Genomic DNA, 26,012 nt, shown 5'->3' with positions numbered 1-26,012 from the left:
ATTGTTGCCCCCTATTCTGGTGATAACATGTGAAGGGAAGAGGTTCGATTTGTGGGACACCCAGTCATGACAACTGACTCCAAAAGTTCATGAGAATGGGGGTCCCATGACTGAATGAAGACATTGAATGATTTACATTCCAATGTCTGTGTTGTTTTAAGTGACGTGAAGAATTATTAAAGTCTTCAGTTTGTCAGTCCCCGGTACATACTACATTACACTATAACATAAGATCTAATCATAGTTTATCTACAATTTATTATTAAAATTTATTCAACCAAAGTACTTTTTTCCTGAACTTTGAAACTAATTATGCTGTGTGCTTAATAAAACAGATGCTTCTTCTTCTGCTAGGTAAAAATATATCAGGAACCAGTTTTTTTTTCATTACAATAGATACAGGTAGCCGGTGTTCCATATTGCAAATTAGCATATTTTTGTAAATGAAGATGGTAGATTAAAGTATTATGCTGTTTATACCATAGATTTCATTTCTGCTGCCAAAGAAACATAGAGCAGTCTGCTGTACAGTGCTCAAGGAGTAAGAACAAACTCACCACCCTTGTATCTAACCTGGGGATGGACTTCTTCTCTTTGTGATTCTAGTAAAATATGGAAGCCTTCAGAAGTTTTTTTTTCTGAGATATCATATCAATATGGAATTACTTTGCCTAAATGCATTGTTTCCACTGAGACACAATACAATGGCACATGCAATACCTATAGCTGCTTTATATGATGTATGGGGATTTCCATTTAGTCACCGTGCATGAGTCTTAAATTACCTCTTGTACCGAATAGTGAAGCATTTTCTGGCTAAAAATGACCATAATTATGTAGGACAACTCCATAAAATAATGAAATAGCAAAAAACGTCTTACTTGTTCTAAATTACTGTCTTTTCTATGAATGTTTGCATCGTTCCAACCATATCACGCCACATTGAAATCTAATAAGTCATTTAGGAGCTTAAATCAAATGGATCTTCTCCAATTTGGCTTGTCATCTATAAGAGTACTATCTACTAGTGTGGCCAACCTAAATGTCATTGTTTACCTATGAAATCCTATAGTTAATAACATTCCTCGCTCATTTCCTCAATTATTTAGTAACTTGGCAGGTCACGATGAGTTGGATGTACATTCTGTAATCATATGGTTGGCCCCACAATGTACTTCAGCTACAGACATGATGGATAGGCTTGTGTTGATCTTCTAGACATAATGATTTATAGCCATAGAATAATGAACCTCTTGAGCTGCCATTGACCATTTAGATTTAGTTATTTTGACAAAAAAAATATATATATATATCTCAAAGTATAATACAATTTTTAGTCTGTTGGCTCCATTCTCATACTTTATCTGGTTATATATGTTTACAAAGGCTACAACTGCATTCATTTTCTGAAGCTGTTCCTATATTGTCTGCCAAATTCATAATCCAAGTATTCTCTATATTTCCAGTAATCTTAAGTTTTGTAACATTACTCCTGAGGATTCCTCTAATTACATTTACTGGTGTGAACATCTTCTAGTCCACCATTTCTGCATTTTTAACCTGACCATCAATACCACTGCCTGTGCTAAAAAGTCCATAACCGAGCAGCAGGAATGGATTGGTGGGAAAGAATCAATATTTAGTACAAACATTCCAACAGAAAGATGAATTTTTTTAAATGTTACAAAACGAGAATAACGTTTATGACAAATAAAAACAAAGAAAAACTATAGGTCATGAGAAAATCATTTTTGATGTTTTTTTTTTAAAGCAGTTCGTAAGGTCATGGCACATTGTTAAGATATTCCATCACTTTATGGGTTTGAGATGTCCAATTTCTGGGACCCCCTGTTAATCATGTGTCTTAGTGTGAATTCTGCCTGAGGCCCTTTTACTGTTTTTCACACATTACACTCTCAGGGGCTGCAACTAGAATGTACAACTGTATGAGATGAATGGCATTTCAAAAAGATGAACTTTAAACTCAAACAACAATGCAACTTTAAAGGGGTTTTCCTATCTCATACAGTAATGGCATATCGTCATGATCAGTGAAGGTCTAACCTCCCTAATGATCCTATGAATGAATCCCTACCTTAGTATTACTGTCTATCTCGTTTATTGTTTTATCCCCTTTAAGGGCTGTCCAAAATGATGGGCTGCACAGAAAAAGTGAACCAGATCCAATTTGTATAATAATAATAATAATAATAACAATTCTTTATTTAAATAGCGCACACAGATTACACAGCGCTGCACAAAGCTTGCCAAATCCAAATTGTATGATTTAAAGAAAACATGTCAGGCCCTTAACCAACTACAGGACCAAAAGGTCCTGTGGGTTTTTGGCCCCCAAGTGACCTGTGTGATAGCCTTCTGTGACAAACATTTCTACTCGCTTTGCTGTGGCACATTGGACTCACATATGAAAATTACACAACTGCGCCTCTTCTGTTTGTGGCAAGGGGAGCTGGGATGACACCCCAGCTTCATTGTGCATGCACCATTCCTACGGCAAAAATTACCAACCACAAGAAAATTCATAGTAAGATCTTGAAAGGCTAAATAGAGGTCCACATAACCCATGTAAACCTACCAAAACCTCAATAGCACTCAATTACGGAGACCAAAAATTCATATGGTACAAACGATCAAATCTTTATTAGTTTCACCTTTAATACAAAGTAACAGACTTATATTAAAACACCCCATTAAAAAAGATGCTCACCACAAATCCATCATTGTCAGATATTCCATAAAATACAAAAGATACCCACCAGAGGCCATACTCCACAAATCCAGTATCACACTGTCCCAAACCCCCCGACGTACGTTTCACAATCTGCTTCATACGGAGACTGCGCTGTGATGCTGGGGTGTACTATGATGTCTTTACTTGCCGCAACACGCAGGGACGTAGAATATTTATTCAGGCCCATTTGGGATGGAAAGCCGATGGTCTGTGGGTGGTTTAGTGTCCCAAATTTCCCTGACAGGTTAAATTATCTTTTTAAGTAAATTCTTACATTTTACCTCCCAAGAATCTAGAAAAAAAATTAATGCAAACATATCACACTTTAAATTCTTTCATGTATCATAATATCCGATTGCTACAATTGCTATTATTAGAGGCATCAAATAGTGGTGTGACTTGATCATGTCAATAAGATGGTCACACGAACAGTGCATATGTGAAGTTCCACTTATAACCAGAAAATGGGAGGAATTTCCGGCATCTTATGCAATGCTTACCCTTTTATCATATACTGGCTACAACAGGGCTATTGAGATATCTAAAATGCCATAGAATAGCAGTTTTACCAAGACTAATCAGATTCTAGTTACCATTTTAATAAGATGAACAAGGGATGAGAGACTCACATTGTAGCTATGAGCAGCTCTTTTACAGTCAACTTCCTTTGCACAATTTTTGTTTAAATTACAGCAAGTCAGTGCGCAACCTGCTGGAATGACTAAGAGCTTTCAATCTTATTCTACATGATGGAGATCGGCAGGTTCAACCTTGCAGAGATTTGGTCAATTAGCTATTTTGGCTGGACAGGGTGTCCTTGCCCACCTTGTTCCTTTTCCCACAGCACACCCTTGGTATAAAATAGTGCTATTGCCTACTGTTTAAACAGGGGGGAGGCTTTCACTTTTGTGGGGTAGGAACACCCCACATCGATTCACTCCGCTGCTGGCTCCGCCTCCTTCACCCCCCACCACATCCACTTGGCAAGCAGAGGTGGCATAAGGGAGCAAATAAAAATAAATCTGCCCTTTTATCTTCTATATGTTTTTGCATATGGACTCATTGAACACTATAAATTTAACACTATAAATATTATTAATATCAGATATTGCTGTATAATAAATATGCAGAATCAGGACAAATTGTTGCATTATACCATATCATAATGTGAATATAGGAGTATATTGTATCTACAACACTGGCTATGGCAACCATTTCATGGGGCCTTACAAATATTGTCCTGAGTTATTTATTATTTGCTCTAGTAGCGGTACTGGACTCCTGATGGACATAGGGCACAAGGTGAGTAGTGCCTGGGGGGTATTACTGAGCTGTGTAAACTGAATGAGGGCCTTCTAGCAGTTAGATCTTTTCTTATCCATAATTAATAGTCCTTCAATGTTTGTGAGGAAAATCACTAGGTAAAGAGCTTTCCCTTCTAGTAAATAAGAAATAGTAATGGGCTTTTTCTACTAAGTTGTGCTTATTTTAGTTTGGAAGACACACTGGTGTCCTCTGATAAAAATTAAAAAAATGCTGTTTTCACCAGAATACAACATATTTTTCTGACTAAGGTATATGTTATACTTATATATAGTAATTTTTAACAAATTTGCATGTCAGAATCTATATTTACAAAAAGGAAATATATCCTTCAATAATACCTCTAGGCACTGGAATTAATAATGATAAGTTATATATTTCGCTTTAAGGTTTTAATTTTACTGTTTTAGCTTAGATTTTACTCATCCCCAGATTAATTAGCCAATTTCTCAACTGAGGCCCGAGCCACACGACAGTGAGTATCATTTTCTGGATGGACGGCACACAGCTGCCCTAAATTTAATACATGGATAGGGTGCACATGGCCATTATTGGGGCCATGACCTGGCTGCAAAACACCCACAGGGGTATATGGCACCCGATCTTAGTGTGCACAGTGGCCGACATTTACCCTTGCACCAGTTTTCTGGTTGGACTTTGCCCACTCTTTTAAGTGGAAACTGATTGCACAGGTATTACCTATGTAGCATATGACCATGTCGCGACACTGCTGCAGCAGCAGCGAAATGTGCATTCCAGTGCACAGTAGGACTGTCCGCCACATTTATCATGCAAAGGCCGTCAGAAATGTGTCCTATGCCCTATGTTAAAAGTGCACCAAAAAGAAAAGTGGTGCACTCTGTTGAGGCAGTGCAGAGGGCACTAGATTCATGAAGAATGTGCACCAGATATCCTGAATTTTGTGCACTCTGCAGTTTGCACTGTTTTTAGTAAATGTGGGCCACTGTATCTCACAACACTGTGATCTGGCCTACCGGCTTTCTATGAAGAGGAGAGAGGTGAGGAGTGCTCCTTTGTCATCACCCCTTCCCCCTCGCTCAGTTGTGTGGTACACCTAGGTTTCAGGTGCACATAGCCATATGCAAGAAGCCACAGACTATAGTTTATGTGGATCTGTGATATATACCGTATATACTTAAGTATAAGCAGAAAAAAGTTTTTCAGCACAAAAAATGTCCAGTTATATACTGGGTGGAGGCTGTGACCAATGCATTTCCCACCCGAGGCTTATACTTGGGTCGATAGGCTTTCCAGTTTTTTAGTGTTAAAATTTGGTACCTTTGCTTATACTCAAGCATATATGGTATATGCCTAAGTGGATCTTACATTATTCTTACATTATTCTTGGCCAATTTTTGCCTCATTCAAGTAAATCGATGTCTAAACCATGTTTGCCAGTTTTAGATTACAGCTTAAATCTGTGCCAGTCTGGGACTGACATATATATTATTTACAATTCTTAATACATCAGCTCCTGTTAGTTCTGTATTATATTTTGTTCAATATTTAAAAACTATTTTGGTAATGCTGTAGAAATAGGAACAAAAAGAGGGACAAAAAATGTTACCTTATATAATTGAGTATAAGCCTAGTTTTTCAGCACAAAAACACTAACTCGGCTTATACTCGAGTCAAACCCCCCCTAGCTCGGCTTATACTCGAGTCAATTCAAGTCTAAGTTACTTGAGTCAACTTTATTTAAAAAAATAAAGTCAAAACTCACCTTTCTGACATCACCTGTAGGTCCTCTTCTGTCTCAGATGCTCCGGTGCCACCTCGGGTTCTTCAGATCCTCTTTGGGTTCTTCTGCTCCTCTTCAGCTCCTCAGGCTGGGCAGGCTGTATACTGCAGGGGCTGGGCAGGCTGTATACTACAGAGGCTGGGCAGGCTGTATACTACAGGGGCTGGACAGGCTGTATACTACAGGGGCTTGGTAGGCTATATGCTATAGGGGCTAGGCAGGCTATATGCTATAGGGGCTGGGCAGGCTATATGCTACAGGGGCTAAGCGGGCTATATAGTACAGGGGGCTGGCAGACTCTATACTGGGAGGCTGTGACCAATGCATTTCCCACCCTCGTCTCATACTTGAGTCAATAGTTTTTTTTGCCCTCTCCGCACCTTCGCACTACTTGGGCGTGAAGGGGGAGCTTGCCGAACGGAGGCCTCGGTGGCAGTAACTGGGCTGATGCAGGGTTTTACTGTCCCCATGCCTGCGCACTTGCTGCTGTCGGTGACTTTTCACATGTGAAAAGTCGCTGGCTGCATTTATTTAGGCAGGTTCAGGTGTAGAATAAATGCTTCATAGCATGAGGACCGGCGTATGATAAATATCCCCCATAGGCATAAAAAGTTAGAGAAAAATATTGAAACACTTATTCATATAGAATTTATAAATACTTTTTAATATAAAACTTTGAACATGTTTGCTCAACTAAAATTAAAAATGAGAATTAATACAAACGCATCCGTAGTACACAATCGTTAATAAGCTCTTAGGCTGCTCTGTGATTGGTGTACATATATTGTCCACTATAGACAAGATTATGACAATAATGATCTCAGAATCTCTTGTTCTAGTATTTGTCCTCCAGATCAAGACTTTGGGACCTGGGCATTGGCACATGCCGTGCACTATTATTTTTATATAATTTATGTATTCCCAAAGATCTACACGTCAGTTATTAAATGGGTGGATTGGAAACCTGCTAGTAATAACCTGCTGTTATACTTAACATAGATATTATATTGAAAATGAATGAATACACTGTACAAACATAAAATACTATAAAGGGATTACAGGAGCCACAAGTTTAGCTATGACTTAGCTTTGAACATAGAGTCATAGACACTTGAAAATTAATATAGCACATTTTGAATACGGCATGAATATTCGATTACTCCGGACTAAAGTATTATGAATTGGCTTCCTGCTGAGAGCACATTACATATAACTCATTCTATCATTAGAAAAAAATCCACATAAAAAATCAACATGTTGTTTATACAGATTGGTAAAAATTTACAATTCAACACCGTTTATGATTAGTGTTGTAATTTTTGTAGCGTAAAAATGATTTTCTTGCAGACAAAGTTATCATTCATTTGCATAAAACTGTTTGAGCTGTAAGCACGGACTTAGCTTGAAGGGGTGCAGAAGGTGAGGTGGCACCCGGGCCCAAGAGGTTTAGTGCGCCTGGGTGCTTTCTAGTTGGGGCTTGGCACAGACTTTGCACCGGGGTCCTTCAGTTTCAAGTTACGCCACTGGCTGTAAGCACATGGATTTCCCCAAATCCCAATCTACTTCTTGTTAGGTTTCTACTCAAACCTTTATACCCAATGGAATGACTAATTAGTTGGTTTAATTTTAAATGTATTTTAAGTGAAAAATAAATGCATTTCATATTAAAAATATAATCCAATCTGCAGGCAAAATATATTTTTTAGAATTTTAACAACAGCTCAATCTGGCATTAGAAGCCCATTGGGTAAGTCCTACTCAGTGATTGATGGCTTTCTATGTTTAAAGACTGAAAGGTAGAAGATTGTGCTTTGGGGGGGGGGCATTACCAGACCTTCTCCAGCCTCCATCTTATCACCCCCTGCAACACATTTAATAGACCTCCTCTGGTGCTGCCCCTAGTAGATGCTCCCACCATGCTTTTTTGCATACCTGTGCATGTGCTATGCTCTTTGCTGGACTGCCTTCTGCAACTCACTGTGGCTGTCATTTTGCACCGGCAGAGGAAGTAGTAGACAGCAGGAGGGAAGTGGGGGCAGAGGCAGCAGAAGGTAACGCCCACAGAGGACTTTTGTCTCATTTACATTAATACACAATTATGTTTTAAAGTAAAGGAGTCTGCTATTCTTGATTAGTAAGGTATGGCTGATTAAAGATCTCCTACAAAGCAGCAGTGTAGGTTTGCAAAGGTTAATTTAAGTGAAAGATTTCCTTAGAGCAGATCACAAAATATTTTAGCGTTTAGTATGAGATAAAGGTCTGCTGTATAGGGAATGAGTGTGTTTATATGTACACATACATGTGTGTATCTACAATATACAGAGCAACCAAGATTCAACTGTTTGATAGGTTTGTTTAGACTTTCTTATCGTAAAGGTTGACCCTTGTCTAAGTACAGATAGTTGTATAGATTAAATTGGATTATAAGGATGAAGTTGCAGCTCTTCAAAAAAATTAGAATTTTAGTTTATCTTTTTTTTATCATATGATAACGAATAAGTTACAGGACCAAATTTGCCATACATTACTTTAGCGTCTTGTCCCTTCTTTCATTGTCTTTATCACATCACACTGTTGTGTTTGTGGATCGAGTCAACATTTCATACAGTTTTATTGATGTAATTACATTTTCACCCACAAAATGCAATTCACATAAATTTGGCCTCCATGATGTTATGATGATGACTTCATTTTTCCTACAATTTTACCAATGAAATACATTTTAGGATCTATCTGGTTATATCTACTGTGCAAAGTGTTATGTTGTTTATAAAATTCACAAAATGTCTGCATTAATGTGATTTTAGAGACAAATTTTTATGCACAGATATTGAACATTTTGAATTTTAATATTAGACACTAAAGACGCCATAGCATAAACACAGCACCGGTCATCATTGGCTCTGTGTGCTAAGTTATAGTACATGGAAAACTGTACAGTTCACATACACAAAAATACATCTAACAGTAGATCATATATTAGCTTCCTGGCTGTCCACCCCCATCACACACCCAAGACTTGCACTTCTACCAGACACTGTATTCTGTGTTGACATGGTTTGTTGTATGCACGCGATACAATAGCTCAAAACAAAGTACTACAACCCTAGCATACTTCCTTCCCAAGTGGTACTCCTCTCTTTTCCCTGCAGGCTTCGATTTCAGTGAAGCACCAAGTTACCCTGCCAATCTGACAAGCACAGAACTCAGTCAGTGAGATAAATCTTTGCATTTTGTGGGGCTAAAATTGGGGAAGGGGTTTACCATGGAGCTCTGTGTCTGGCTGCTTCTTCCACCATTCCCACTTGTCTTTTTGTAACTTGTGTTTACTGCTATTTTCTAAAACAATATTTCAATATGTTTGGGAGTGGATATAAAAATATCCCAGAATTGAATAAAAAAAATATTTAATTTATGAAAATACACAAATACTGTCTTCCACCCTGTCAAGCCTCTTATAACTGAACATAAGTTGAGAATGAATGCAATTTTGAACCAATTGCCCAGACTTACTATTCATTTTGCACCATAAATACATGTGCAAACTGCTTGCAAATGTATTTATGTAGCATTTTCACCAGTATTGTATCACGGCTGCACTTTGTGCGCCGTGACACAATAATGTTCACCCAAGGGGGCATTCCAGTTCATAGTCACACCGACCGCCACATTTATGTCGGAAAAGCCAACATGATTGTGGTGCACGCCCATTAAACTGAGTGCACCAGAAAAAACATGTGCACTCAGTTTACACGTGTGTGCAGGGAGCGCCAGATTAATAAAGACCGTGCACCGGTATTCAATAATCTGGTGCACTCGGCACATTAGTATATATGGGCTAATGTCTTTCTTTGAAAAAAATCCAATACAATTGGAGCTCATTCTGTTTAAGTTTCATTGTGAATCTGATTTTTACCTACATAATAATAAGATAGTGGAGGTCATTTATCATAGTTGTTTTTCTTTATTTTCTCTCTATTTTCCCCCTTTTAAGCAATTTGCACTTTTTTCACCTTTCTAATGACTGTACGAAATGGGGAAAGTCACTTTGGCAAAAATGGGCTGAATTGTACCAAAGTAGGCACAAAGCTATGCCAGTAAAACGTTGGTATTAGCAAGAGTCATGGAGGGATGAAAAAAGGTGTAAGGCACAAATAGCTACTTTTTGGAGGGATGTATCATATGGCCATTGATGATCCAAACCCTACCCCCTCCTGGATTTTTCAGGAGGTTCTAATTGCCGGGAGCATTGTGCACTCTGCTCAATTCCACGCAGGTATTCCATGTTAATTTCCCTCCTTTGATCAAAGGACTTGTGGTAACTTGAAAAAAACTTGAGATTGAACACATTTAACATAGGAAAAACCATTATGGTACATAAGCACCAAAAATAACACCTGTAAAGCAAAAGAAACAACAACAAAAGAGATCTCACTGCGATAAATGACCCCCATTAAGTCTACAGCAGGACACAGTAATGTTCCCCACTATAACATGATGGTCTTAAAGAAAAAACAAGATTTAGCCAACCATGGATGTAATGAATTTCCATCTAAAAGATAAGCATTATACAGTCCATCTCCTGGAAATGGTTTTTAATTACCAATTTCCATTTTTTTCTCATGAATAAATATAATCTGTTTGTTGTTTGAATGTAATAGTAACAGTATTTTAGAAACAAATGGTCTTAGAAACAAATTGCTAAAATCAAGTTTTTAAATTATGCTAATGAGCCTGAGGGGCACTGGTGGGTTTTTTCTAGAGTCCTTCAATTCTACAGAACCACAGGCTGTTACAGTAAGCAGAACCTGCCTCCCCTCCCTTTGCTCTCGTCCTCTGCCTTTGTTATATAGTAACAGCAGGAAGTGCAGGGGGAGGGGAGACCTGCTCTGCTCATTCCAGACATCACTGAGGGGCTCTGGAGAGGGGTTGTTCAGCCATGGAAAAAAAGCTAATTTTACTGACGTTTTTCTTATCCTGTTTTCTAGTTTTGCATCAGTCTTTGCTTTTCAGTCCTGTTCTTACCCTGATGGGTTTGTCCTGTGACGGGCAGTCGTTGACTGTAGGCATTAAATGTTTGTGTCAGGACAAAATTGTTGGAGGCCAAAATAAGATTATTGGGGGTGGGGTCAAGAAATATCAGGATATGTATATTGAATGTTGTAAGTTTCTTGTTGTAAATTTTTGGTTGGAATGCCGGCACTTTTTAAATGATAGAGTACGGGACAAAGTTTGGTTATAACCTTTAAAAAAAAATGTCCATCTGTATTGTTGATGTTCTTAGTAAATGCTAAGGTATCAGCTAATATGGCTTTACATTTAAGTGTCTATAGATGTCATCATTATTAATGGTCCGTTTGATTAAACGAGTAGTAAGAATTAAAAAAATTATTGGTTTTGATTGAAGAAAATGTTTCCATTGGTCATAATTCAGATCATTCATTTTTTAAATGTTTACAATGGCACATGGGACTCTTGGCTTGTAACTTGTGAAACATCTATTCTTTTATTACTTGATGGCTGCATCTCAACATTCTTTGAGTGCGTTTACAAGCTTTGGATGCCTTTCCTAACTACTCACTTACTAAATTGTTACATTCTTGTTGAAAACGCTCATCTAGGTGATGGAGCTTTAAATAGAGTAGGATATTGCTGGCACTACTGTACCAGGACATGGGCCATTAGGTCAACTAACTGATGGGATGATATCTAGGGACCAGAAAAAAAAAATTGTTCTATTTCTTTGCTCCACAAAGATTGTTGCTATCATTCTATTTAACAGACAGTACTGGACAAAATCATTACATCTGTGGTTGGCTTTACAGTTATGATTATATGTTTTAGATATTATTAAAAATCTTGTCTTTACAAATTCTTCAGGTTTTTGTGCCTGAAAATTATTGGACACTGAGTATATAACTGAAGCATGGTGGAAGAATTTGCTCTATATTGTTATATTCTAAATGTTGCCTGTCTTATACAATCATGATTTTATTAAAATGATGATGTCTTGAGAGATATACATCAATAAGCTTACCAGATAACGAGATTTATCAAGGCACATGTTTCATACATGCAACAGCTTTTTGCCATGATTATCCCTAGGAAAGTGCTTTAATTGTTCATTGAACTGTTTTTTTGGCTCCTGCCCCCTCTTGTCCCTGTTTTCTCTTCTCTCTAAAACGTGACTTTTGTTTATTAATTGGTTAATCTTACAACTATAATAGAATCCAACATCTAATTATATCTTGTGCGATATGTGCCAGTCGTTGAACAGTAAGATTGGCTCAAATAATTACCAAAATTTTGAGTTTTCAAAGTTTTTTATGCTAAAGCATAAATCTGGCAAATCTGAACGCCGTCCTGTCTAACTCTTATTTGCTGGCTCAACTAACACCAATTTTCTAAGGCCATTGCCCTTTCCTGCAAGGCCACATCTCCGTTCAGAAGGCCACTTACTTTGTCATACTGTGCTGTTACAAAATTATCTAAAAATCGTCTTAATTTTTGGGGCAGATTTTTATTGCAAACAGACCAATTTACAGAATATTTTCTGTAAATTAGAAATGTATTGAAATATGTGCCCCTGGTTAAAAGTTTATCTTGTAATGTATAAATAAAATATATCACAAGAAGTTATAGAAGAACATATTTTTGTGCCAATGTAATGGTAGAGTTTGACATGGAATAGATTTACTTCCCGATATCTACAGCATATGTTTTAGAAAAAGTTTAGATGGATGAATATCTATGTTCTGTCATGTTGTTGGAAATGTTTTTAATGTTGTCTGAGTTTATTTTGTGAAAGATACATAATGCATAAACAGCAACTCCCTAAAACAATATTGCAAGGTAACCATTACGCTTAATTGTCAAGTATTGAGGTATCTTACCATCTCGGGCCCAATGATAGATAGGAGCAACAACAAGGTATTGAAAAATCAGAATTGCTGATAAAGTTTTACTGTCTGTATTCTTAATCATCCATGTGATATTCTAAAATAAGTGCTGTCAATGTTCGCTGTAAAACCTTCGCAAATGGGACTTTTTATATGCCTTGTCCCCCAGAAAACTGGCAGGCGAAGCACAATAAAATCCCCCCCATAGTGTTTTTGAACTTGGGGGCCTTTATGGATGATATATTACCAAGGTATTCTCCTCAAGAACCGTTATTTCCAGTGAGGTGACATGCAGTGCCATGCTGAGGGCCACCAAACTAATTGCACAAAATTAGGGGATTGCTTTTTATGTAGCGTACACTGCATGAAATCTAAGACATCAGCAAAGACATATTGTTATCTACATGGATTGTAGCTGGGCTGTTTCACCATATTGGAGTTCTTCATACTAGGGAAGAGTCTCCTGTTCTATACGACATAGTGCATACTGTTGTGAAAATCCTAATTTGCATTTTTTTGCATGCAGACATCAGTCTTTTCTAATGAAAATGCAATAATATACATAAATAATTTTCTTAGAATTATTATATATATATATATATATATATATTGTTTTTGACATAAAAACCTTGTATATACTTAAGATATAGAGCTATTCTGTTTGAACTTTCTAGTTAAGCAACTAAATGTGTGTTTTGTATTTGAACAGATGACACAGTTCATGAATCAGCTGAGCCTTCCCGTGGTGAAAATTCAGCACCAACACCAAGGATACCAAATTGGCTTTTAACGATCCTTCTGTTTCTCCTGGCGATGCTTTTGACGTTATAGCACAGCATACTTCACAGACCAACTGCAGAAAAACAGGGTCTTGGAACATCAAAGATCCACCTAACTGCTTCACCCAAGAAAGGAACATTTTTATTCTTTTCTTTTCCCTTTTTTGTTGCTTTTTATATATATTTTTTCCACACAAGTGAACATGAATTCCACGACAATATTTACTTCACATATTGTAATTTAGACGTTGCTTTGATCCAGAACCTTAAATCCTGGTTAAAAAAATGCCAAATTAAAATAGTAACACTAGTGAATTACCGTTCCCTTGCATTTGGGCATAAGAAGTCACTTAATTGTCTGTGCAGACCAAAGTAGATGACACAGACCAGTTAATATGGATATTGACCTAATGGAAGTGAAATCTAAAAGTTTTTTCTCCTTTGGTGACCACCTTATGGAACTTTTGGATGGTGTGATAAAATATGCAGTAGAACATGGGAGAAGATATTGCAATTTTTCCAAGACATGTTTATCTGAGAAGACAATATTCAATGACTCTGCTAAGCACTCTTACCTGCACTAAGGGGCTACCAAAGGGTATGGGGAGGGAGACTTTTTAAATATTATTATTTTTTGTTGTTTTAATATATTTGAAGTCATCCGGAGTGCAGAAATATACTATTTAAAACATAGGCAGATACCATAATTCGATCTCCAAGGTGCTACATTTTTGATTTTGCTGTTCTACAACTCAAGCATTTTATAAACAATGTGACCATGCCCAAAGGTAAGCTGTCTTGAAGGCAGTCATAGGGCATCTTCTTGGTTCACCCTACTACAACATGTGCAACAGAGGAATTGTTTCATGTGAAAGGACATTAGCGTTTGTTTTCAATTGACTTTCTAAATCCTTGGAAGAAATTAAATTGTGATGAACAGCAAAGAAGAGTTGATGCCGTCAAGTCATTGTATGTTTCATTTGACCCTTTTTATGGGTTTTAATTGACCCTAAATGTGATGAGTTGCATCCCCTACATAACATACATAAAAAAATCTGTTGAAATTTAGATACCTCTAAAGGTTCTATAAAAAGACTCTCAACCAAGTTGCATTAATAACATATATTTCATGCTGATGATAATATCGATGTGTTGATGCATAAACATCAAATTGTTGATAGACTTGATTCCAGCAGTAAATCCGATCCTGGTTGTGTTACTGGACAGCTACCTATTGTCACATTGGAAGATTTAAATATGGACACTTAATAACTTTTCAGGGTGCCTTGAGTTTTTGTTTATTATTGATGTATAGCAAAGGACGTGACTCAGACACTTCATAGTCACCAAATGTACTTTACGTAATAAAGACTTTAACAAACTGTGATTATGTTTAATATAAAAAGTTAAAAAAAAATTATCAAGTACAATAACTTTTAATATATTTCTAAGAACAATACAGACGTACATAAATGGTCATACTTATTCAACGCCATTTTCTAACCTGTCTAAATTACACATTCCTTGCAAGGGGAATGCAGTGGGAGATGTAATAAGAGCCTTCAAAAAATCCATGTGCTGGCCTGGGTTGCTTTAATCTAGAACAATAGTATTATGCAATTTTTTTTATGTGGTATATACAATAAAGTACAATAAAGCACAGAGACCGAAAACCTAAGAAATAAATATTCTATTATTCTATAGGCTCCATTGACAACAACGTGATTCATATTCTGTAGTTTGTCATGCCGCAACTTTACAGTGTTAGCACAAAAACTACCTTCAATAGAGTTCTGATTTCTCTCATGATGATGTAGCAGTAATTGATAACAGCCATCATGAACTCAAACATTAAGAATCCTTATCTTAGATTCTTAAAAAGTATGGCCTCTAGTAACACATCAGTAACACGGCTGCTACTTCTATGGAATACTTGTTGATGGGTGTTAATGTTCTTTAACAGCCTTAACATTGCTTTAAGCCTTTTAGTTTTAATAATTGATTTTAAGATTATTATTATTGCTGTTGTTTTTATTATTATTGTCCTGAAGTAGCAGCTTTATGTTTTACCTAGGAAAAGATCTCCCTCTTATTACCGACTAAATCATAAATATTGTATCCAACCAAGTGAGTACAGTTTATCTTTTCGGACAGACGCTGGTTGCAATCAAATGGGAAACTACAATAACTAATGGAATTGTAAAAGACATTTTTTGTGATGGTTAGAGGTAAAATTTCGAAAGGATATTGGGGCAAAATTGCTGCTCATTGCACTTGAAGTCTCTATGGCTTTCTTCTCTTCTCACACGCTTTATCTTTTCTTCTTTATTCTCCCCATAAACTATTATGGCGCAGATAGGGTACCCTTTTAACCCATTTTCCTGGTCGCCAGTGACTTTGCAACATGAAGCAGGGGGGTTAAGCATCAGTCTGTTTGATGGATACTGTGTATCCTTTAATACGCAAGATAACATTTCATGTTAGATTAGGATATTGTTTTGTACTATACCTTCCTGGATGGCAAAGAATATAAGATAAAGAAAAAAAAGTACATTCTTTAAATTCTGTATTATTAGCAACCTATGTTGTATATAGTGTTTGATAATAAAGTATTAATTCAATTCTTATGTCTTTTGTAAGTGAATACATTAGACTTTCAGATCACAAAAAATAAAAAAGAAAATCATGCTTGTCACCCGATGACGCTTAAAAAATGTAAAAAAATACAAAAAAAGGAAAAAAAAGATTTTTTTTGTGAACATGGTCACTCACAAGTCCTCACTCAGTCATGACCCAGAGAAACACAACATGTGACGATCAATGTTTTATACTAAATGTTTATAGGTCTGATGTTAGAGCCCTGTGTATTTTTGGCATGTTGGCTTAGGGGAACATGGAATTTTATTTTTGTTATAACTTTTCGGGGGGGTCTTCTATTTAAGACATACTTTCTCCATGCTTGAGCCATGCCTCTGCTACATGGCATATTCTCTAGGAATAAAAGAAAAAAATAATAATAGTATTAAAATGAAAGACATATTTAAAGCATATTTAATGTAACACTTAAGTACACCATATGTTAACCATTTAAAGTTTATGTAATCCGTTTTTGTCCAACAGAGCCACAGTCTTCATAGTTCATTTATCATTGTAATACTATATGTTTTTTCCAGTATCCCTCTAAAAGCTGTATTTGATTCTGTTAACTTGTCATGTAACTGCGTGGCTACCAGTTTTAATTTCTACCCTTTTCTGTTACTTCTGCTCTATCTGTCTTTCTTCTTTCAAGCGATGAATGAGCAGATTTGCCCTACTTTTTGGCATTACCAAGTTTTTCCCAGGCATTCACCCCCAACTTTCTCAGATCTGAGACAAATCTCTCTATGATACGCTTACTGCCATTGTCTCTGCAGTTTAATAGACGCTGGCATGTTGGAGGTTACCCATGAGGCTACAAAATCCGCTTTCCATACTTACTCTTGACATCTCATTGAAACCACTCATTGTCTGTGCATCTGGGTAAGAAAGTCCAGCTCAGTGTGGTCCTGTGCTTGTACTCCCCTGCTTTGGACTTACTATTCATTGAGTGCTGTTTTGAAATGCTTACATTATATGAGTTGAAAACAAAATGTAAAAAAAAAATAATCATAAACTGTATTTGTATATACACGTGTCCGTACAAATAAACTTAAATAAAAAAAGTTATGGCCTTGTTGCTCCTTCATTTCTCTTTCATCATTTAAAGATTCATGCATTTTGCAGCATTGCAACTTTACTATTTTGTGATTACTTTAAAAGCTAAATATTTTCAGATTAAAATCTTCAATGAAGACCTGGCACCAAGAACAAAATGCCACCAAGTTCATAATGCATACTTTATTTCATTATTCCATGCCCCAGATTTATTTTTTTTATTTTTTAAAAAATCCATCAAGTTGTTAAGAATATATGGGGGCACATTTAGCAGTTCGGAAATAGTCACAATTCCTGATGAACTGCCAGGGATTCCACCCATTTACCCCCTTACCCCAACTCCACATCAAGTGGGCATGGGGGTGTGAAGCAGTTTTTGGAAGAGTGGCGGAGTGGTCAGCATGGTAATTTAAATTCTATATTTTCACTAGGTGGATGGATTAAAAAAAAACACTAAATTGATCAGTATTTTGTACTTGGTGACGGGTTATAAATGAAATAATTATTTATATCATGCTGTTTAGATTGGGTCAGGTTCTTTCATTATCATTAAAGGTAGGTGGATTTGAAGGAAATCTACCACCAGGATCCAGGATGGTAAACCAAGCACACTAGCATACTGGTTTGTGCCCCCTCTTGAAGGATCCATCCTTCTTTTAGCTTCTTATGCCATTGCTGTTAATTCATCCATGAGTCCCACCGACTAATTTGCATAATTTTTAAATCCCTTTTTTTGTCCAAACAAGGGCATAAGAAGCTAAAAGAAAAGCAAATCCTGCCAGAAATGCCACACACCAACATGTGATTGTACTTCGTTTATAATCCTTGATCCTTGTGGTAGATGTCCTTTAAAGTAAATCTACCATTAAAATAAAGCTACCACATGGAGGGGCTATGGTAGTGCCCCCCAGAGTCCTTCCATCTCATTAACATAGTTTCAAAAGTTAAATTTAGAAGGAAGGAGGCCATGGATAACACTTCTAAGAAGATTACTACAGTCACAGTTCCTGGATCTATGGGTAAGTGTCCCAAGTTCATTATGCTTGATTTTGAGGGTAGATTTCCATTTTTTTCCCTCAGTTGTAAAAAAGGTAGAGGGCTGGTAGAGTAGGCAGCAGTTAAAGTTTTAGATCTTCTCTTAAGTCTGTGAGTCTTTAGGACACAACGTAGTTTAATTTCAACACAATATAGTATAAAGCTTACATAGCAAAGAGGTCAAAGCAGCAGCCCAACCAAGCAGCCGGAAGAAGCACAATTCTCTCGCTGTACAGCACCTCTACAAAACTAAAGACTTAAAAGAGCCCAAATGGGGTGAGTGCCATTTGTTTTTCTTATGGATACATATTTATACCAGTGTGTGCATACACTATACTGCATCCAGTTAATAGAGCACCACCTATGGGAGAAAGAAACGGCATATACATCCTTGAAAACCCGACTAATTTGTTGTATATACTCAACATTGTACAATATATGTTGCTGTACAGCATAATAGCTGTGGTATACAGTGGTATTAAGAAAAGGCTTGTGTGAAACACAAAATATATAAACCCTTTAATACAAATATATAATAACAGAAGAAGGTGATTATACCGTGGAACAATTTGTGGTATTGTGGATCCCATAAACTTACATGTCATGATGCTTTCTTCCCAATGCATTTCAAAACACAAGATTAACACGTCATGTGAACGCAGCCTGAAGCAACTTTTGAATCTAATGCTAGCAGTAGGTCATTGGGGAGACTCCTCGGTCCAGTGCTTCTCTTTTTTGGTAACGTGCTGGGGGACATAGGCGTTAGCTTGATGGCTCCGATAGGGGGAGTAATCACTGAGAGTCTATCTAGTCTATAAAGTCTATAAACGGCACTAACATCTAACTAGTGAATTTCACTAAAGCCATGCTCAGTCTTATGGATATATTTTACAGGACTGATCAGCCTACTTTTTTGAGAAAACAAATATAATATGCTAAAATTATATTTTATTTACAGATACAGTACAGAAAGAAGAATGTGTCAGAATGCCACTTAGGTGCTGCCTATTAACCCCTAAGGACATGGCCATTTTGCACCTTCCAGGCAAGTGGTTAGAACTTTGTAATGTTTTCACATCTCGTGATACTTCCTCCCAGTGTATGTAAGTGCATTGTGGCACAATTTTAAAGTTAAATCCTGCGGTTTGTCTGAATCAGTAGGATGGTCTGATGGCATGCCCCTATCGCATGAAAGTCGGTGCAAACTATGCAAATCCGAAGATGTCAGAATATCCGACTAAAGTGCGGTCCGCGGGACCCTTAGTAAATAAGCCCAGGTGTATGTGAGCTTGTCCTGGAATGCAGGGGGGTGTGGCTAGAGGCAGGGAGCAGATAGGAGAACAGGTACACAGCGTCAGACAGAAAAGTAAGATTGCTGCCGACCCTTAAATCAGAAAATCCATGTTTGGAAACCAGGGGAAACTTAAATTGTGTACACCAGGACTGATAGAGACAGGTTGGAATTATATCTGTGAAATTGTGAACTGTATTTTGTTAATTAACAGTGTTATTTTTGTTAATAACAGAGAATGTGTTATTTTGTTAACCTGAGTATATTTAAGAAACTTGTCTTCGTAGGAATACCCCTTTAAGTAGCCAAGATCACCTGAAATAATAGAAAGAAAATTTTTAAAAAATATATAAAAAATGTTTTAAAAATTCTAATCACCTCCCTTCCCTAAAACACATGTAATTATAAATTTAAATACACTAGTAAAATTGTGAACATATTAGGCATCACCTCGTCCCAAAGCGTGAGATCTATCCCAAAACAATTATTCCTGGTGGTGAGCCCCATTACAGAAAATAATGCCTACATGTCTGAATCACCACTTTATCGCCATTTTGCCTCCAACAAAAAAAATTAATAAAAAGGAATACAAATTATTTAATAAAAAGGAATACAAATTATTTGCTAAAAAGGAATACAAAAGGTTTCAAAATGGTGTCAATTATAATGTCATCCCATCCCGCCAACAATGAAGCCTTGCACAAACTGAACCATGAAAAAGCTACAGCAAGATGTATTTTTATTGCAAGGTTTTTCAAACTGTATAAACTGTATAAATTTGGTACCTATGCGATTGTACTGATCCAAGGAATAAAGGAGAGGTGTCCTCTTTACCGCACATTGAAAGTCTGAAAAATAAAGCCTTAAAAAGAAAGCCGTCAAAATATGGCGCAACCTTATTTTTTTGCCAACCCCTGCACATTTGGATTTTTTTTCATACTTTCTCCTTCACAGCATAGAATATTAAATTGTGCCACTAGAAAATATAATCTGTCTTAGATAAAAAGCTCACATACAGCTTTGTAAACATAAAAATCAAAAAGTTAACAACTTGGTCTTGAGGGGTTAATGAATGCGTGGGAGCAAAAGAAAGACAAAGCTGCAGACTTAGAACCTGCTAAAATAGAGTGGATGGTCAGGATCGAGTTAAAAAACAGCCTCGTGGACTGGAAATATTCAGTATACCATTTATTATTTCTGTTATATATATATATATATATAGATAGATTATCAGCATTTTATGTTGTTTCTATAGTTAAACAGTGAATAACCTTTGCATTTGTTATTGAATGTGGTATGTGGTAAGTAAATTGAAAACAATGCTAACAATGTAGCATAATGTATTAGATTACACTGAAGATTCTTTATTTCTGAAAATATCCCATGGGAAAGAGATGTATGTACTCTAATACATAAAATGATCCCCTGTGATTATGTGAGCGCCACAGTAATGCATTAACTAACATACATATTTTAAGAACTCAGTATAAATATTGAAATGCATTAACTACTTTCCATCCGTAAGAGTCAACCATTAGCTGAGAAAACCTTTGTGTTATTGGAATATTAGCAAGGTAGTTGCTCAGGCCTTGTGTTTTGCATATCTCGTCTATTAGTAAGGAGTGGGTGGTTGATTATTCATTGTGGTGAAATGTTAATGTTTATAAAATTACCTCCTTCACAAGTAAGCATGTCACACCGTTCTAGAAAGATGCTGAATTTCTCTGGTTCCTTGGGAAATGCATTAAACAAAAGAAAGATGAACCCAGAAACATACACACATACATACACCCACACAAACATACGTACGTACATACATACATACACACAGGGCTGTATTTGTCATTAGGCACTCTGAATAGGGCATTCAGTTACAGGGGGACATCTGCAGGATTAGGGATGTTTTATTTCCATCCCTTCCATCACTTCTGCCATATCTCTGAACAGAATGTTGCTATATCCCTGGCCAGACTGCTGCCATATCTCTGACCAGACTGCTGCCATATCCCTGGCCAGACTGCTGCCATATCTCTGACCAGACTGCTGCCATATCCCTGGTAAGACTTCTGCCATATCTCTGACCAGACTGCTGCCATATCCCTGGCCAGACTGCTGCCATATCCCTGGTAAGACTTCTGCCATATCTCTGACCAGACTGCTGCCATATCTCTGACCAGACTGCTGCCATATCCCTGGCAAGACAGCTGCCATATCCCTGGCCAGACTGCAGCCATATCCCTGGCCAGACTGCTGCCATATCCCTGGCAAGACAGCTGCTATATCCCTGGCCAGACTGCTGCCATATCCCTAGCCAGACTGCTGCCATATCCCTGGCCAGACTGCTGCCATATCCCTGGCCAGACTGCAGCCATATCCCTAGCCAGACTGCTGCCATATCCCTGGCCAGACTGCAGCCATATCCCTAGCCAGACAGCTGCCATGTCCCTGACCAGACTGCAGCCATATCCCTGGCCAGACTGCTGCCATATCCCTGGCCAGACTGCTGCCATATCCCTGGCCAGACTGCTGCCATATCCCTGGCCAGACTGCAGCCATATCCCTAGCCAGACTGCTGCCATATCCCTGGCCAGACTGCAGCCATATCCCTAGCCAGACAGCTGCCATGTCCCTGACCAGACTGCAGCCATATCCCTGGCCAGACTGCTGCCATATCCCTGGCCAGACTGCTGCCATATCCCTGGCAAGACAGCTGCTATATCCCTGGCCAGACTGCTGCCATATCCCTAGCCAGACTGCTGCCATATCCCTGGCCAGACTGCAGCCATATCCCTAGCCAGACAGCTGCCATGTCCCTGACCAGACTGCAGCCATATCCCTGGCCAGACTGCTGCCATATCCCTTGCCAGACAGCTGCCATTTCCCTGACCAGACAGCTGCCATGTCCCTGACCAGCCTGTTGCCTTATCACTGGCCAGTGTTAAATAAAAATAAGAAGGCAGACAAGGAAAGACCGAATAGTGCTCATGGATTAATATTGTTACAGTATAAAATTATGATATTCAAAATAAATGATTGGAAAGAGGTCCACCAGATCCTGTTGTGCTAAATTAGGCACAATGCTATTTGTTGCTTGTTAGGGTCTGGTGAGGATATCTTTAGGTGTTGCCTTAAGACATCGTCATCGTCGAGATGCGGTTGCCAGGACGAAATCTACTGGAGTGAATGGGGGGCTGTCAGGGAAGGTGCACACAGTATAAAGCAGTATAAAGCGATGAGTGGAATGAAACGAAAGGAAACATCAAGCGGGCAGTAGAAAAAGAAATTGGGATGTATGGAGGATAAAATGAATAAAGTAACTTAATATAGTATAGTTGAAATTGTGTGAGTATGGAATATTCAATTAATGAATATTCAAAAGCTAAATGAAAGTGTAGATAAACCTGTACCCTGATAAACTGATACTCTAAGCACATTGTCAACACAGTGTCCCCGCCTGCACTCTGGGAATTTACACTGATCATGACCTAGTGATAGGAGCCAAAATAGCAATAAAACTGAGTAAAAAGTAAGGGGTTAAAAATTATCTTTACTGTGTAAACATCACTAGGGGATTAAAATCTGAGAGCTTTCTTTCAAACCCCTTTAATGCCTGTGATCTATGCCAGAGGAGACATTTTCAGATTTTCTGATGGTATTGCCTTTCAAAATATGGTGTAAAAACTATTTGTAGCTATTTCTAGTCCACTCTTCTTTGATATAGGTGACCATAAAAAACACATTTTTATTAAAGCAGCATAAAGTACTAAGCTAAAATTGAAACAAAAGTGAAGGTAGTGACAGCGTATAAATGAAAACACAGACCTGTATAGTGACAGGTCACTGCCTGAGTTGTGAGATTACAGCACAGCATACGTATATAGACAGACATTATTATTACATCATCATTGCTGAGCACAGCCTATAAACTGAGAAATCATTGCAATCGAATGCCACCTTGGATTAAAGATATTGCAATATCAAGAAAATAGAAATAGCCTATCCACAGGTATCGTGTAGCATGTCAAGAGATATTATATGAAATATTTGTTATTATCACAACAAAACACTTCTAAGAAAGCGATATATATTATACTGACGTCATAAAAACTAAACACAATAAAGCAATACACTATTGTCATCATTACCATAAACCTGAAAATAAAAGCAAACACTATGAAATAATCACATGAGAACTAAGACTTAATGTAAGTACATAAGTACATAAGTGCCTTATGGAATTAAAAGGATATTGCTGCATAACAATGATCAATTTGTAGAATATGTCATCGATATCAGATAAAGTGAATCAGAGCAGAACTGCAGGAACTTTGTGCAGTCACTACATAGATTACAAAGCTTCTATTTCTTTTGTGTTCTTTCCAGCACCAGAGTGTTGAACCTCACTGATCCAATATATTCAACATGAATATACAGTATATGATACATAACTATGTCTACCAATATAGACAAAACCTATTTAATCATCAAGAAAGATAAGGATATATTTTATAGAATACATCCAAGAAAGAACATACATAAGAATATTATGGTCTCAGGAGATTCAGTGGTGGATTATTAAATGGGCGGTTTCATCTGTTCTCGCTCTCAATACACAAGAGCCATTCAGGACTTTTAAGGTCCTCCAACAGTCCTAAAACTGCATATTGAACACAGACATAAGGGACTCATCCTCAATTCCCAAAGAAGCTTGAAGAACACTGAAGGAACAGCAACATCTCAAGGATGCTTGGATAAAGCAATCAGAAATTTGTCAGTAAAACATTACCATGTCAAATTTTTAGAATAGTAACCATGAATGTTAACAAATTCATATGTTAGCATGGGAACTTATTTCCCCTATTGTACTGGTATGGGCACTAACTAAATCAAGTATATACATAAAAAAGTAATATCAAGCACCTAAGCACCCATAGCAATGTAGCACACATCCATTGGGATGAGACCCCTTTTATGCATGATTTACCTGATTCTAATTATTAAAAGCCTGTTCATTTCCCACATTTTACCTTAATATCAAGGTTCATGTTCATTTGTGTATATGTTAGTCTGAAAGTTTGTATCTACATCTGATGTTTTTTGTAAGCTTTGCCAGCTCTGTCCCTGCATTAGAATGAATGTGTGGTAGAATAGATATCATCTACAATCCATAATTGGTTTCTAGCATAGACTTGTTTGAAGATTTAGCCTGACAATTCCCTGTGCACAGGTCATACCCCCATGAGCGGCACTTGCAAAACTACCTTAGAATAAGTCATGTGGAGAACATTGGCGGGCAATAATCAATTTGGGGGCAGGGTGGCACTGGAAATGTACTATATCTTTTAGTGGGATCTAAATTTTTTGCTCAAGGGATTCATGATTTGGTGCACAAACCAAAAGGTTTCAACCTGTGGATATTGTGTTCTCGGATTTTGCTAATGCATTTGACATTGTCCCTTATAGACGCCTGATGGGTAAAATAAGATATAGTGGTTTGCTAGGTTTTATTTTCAATTGGATATAGAACTAGCTGAAGGATTGTATCCAGAGAGTTGTGGTCAATGATTCCTACTCGGAATGATCACCAGTTATGAGTGGTGTACCCCAGGGTTCTGTGCTTGGTCCACTACTATTTAATATTAATATATTTATTAATGATATAGAGGTAAGAATTAAAAGCACTGTGTATATTTTGCAGATGACACCAAACTGTGTAGTGTAATACAGTCTATGGGGATGTTCATAGGCTGCAGGGTGACCTGGACAAACTGAATGTTTGGTCATCCCCTTGGCAAATGTGGTTCAATGTGGATATATGTAGAGTTATGTACCTGGGGGCTAATAATCCACAGACAACACTTGTCCTTGTGGGAGTAAATCTGGGAGAGTCCCTTGTTGAGAAGGACCTGGATGTACTAGTAGATCATAAATTAAATAACAGCATGCAATGTCAATCAGCTGCCTCTAAAGCCAGCAAGATCTTGTCATGTATCAAAAGTGGTACCGACACTTGGGATAGGAATGTAATATTACCACTGTACCAGGCATTGATTCGGCCTCGCCTGGAATATGTCGTCCAATTCTGGGCACCGGTCCATAAAAAGGATGCACTGGAGCTGGGGAGGGTTCAACAAAGAGCCACAAAAATGATATGTATGGAGGGTCTCAGTTATGAGGAAAGATCAAAACAACCAGATTTATTTAGTCTGGAAAAGAGACAACTAAGAGGGGACGTGATTAATTTATATAAATATATGAATGGTCCATACAAAAAGTATGGTGTAAAGTTGTTCCAGATTAAATCAAATCAAAAGACAAGGGGCACTTTCTCCATCTGGAGAAAACAAGGTTTAATCACCATAGGCGACAGGGATTGTATACTATGAGAACTGTCAATCTGTGGAATAGCCCACCTCAGGCGCTGGTCACAGCAGGGACAGCAGAGAGCTTCAAAAAGGGCCTAGATGCCTACATCTAA

At 37.5% G+C, this 26,012-nt stretch overlaps 1 protein-coding gene across 3 annotated transcripts in view; it reads left to right on the top strand.

Annotated features, from left to right (window-relative positions):
* EFNA5 (ephrin A5) overlaps positions 1-16,142 on the top strand; it is a 293,981-nt gene extending 277,839 nt beyond the window's left edge. For 2 of the 3 annotated variants that reach the window (XM_072140397.1, XM_072140388.1), the window contains one exon: positions 13,446-16,142. In XM_072140397.1, coding sequence (XP_071996498.1) covers positions 13,446-13,567 — 122 coding nt within the window. In that variant the 3' untranslated portion in view covers positions 13,568-16,142. Of the gene's footprint in view, positions 1-8,989; positions 9,047-13,445 lie in introns of all 3 variants that reach the window. The other variant, XM_072140382.1, reaches the window with a different exon arrangement.
* The last annotated feature ends 9,870 nt before the right edge of the window (positions 16,143-26,012 follow it).

This window comes from Engystomops pustulosus, chromosome 1 (genome assembly GCF_040894005.1).
Source record: "Engystomops pustulosus chromosome 1, aEngPut4.maternal, whole genome shotgun sequence".
Classification (NCBI taxonomy): Eukaryota; Metazoa; Chordata; class Amphibia; order Anura; family Leptodactylidae; genus Engystomops; species Engystomops pustulosus.
This window is presented reverse-complemented; position numbering and strand designations above follow the sequence as displayed.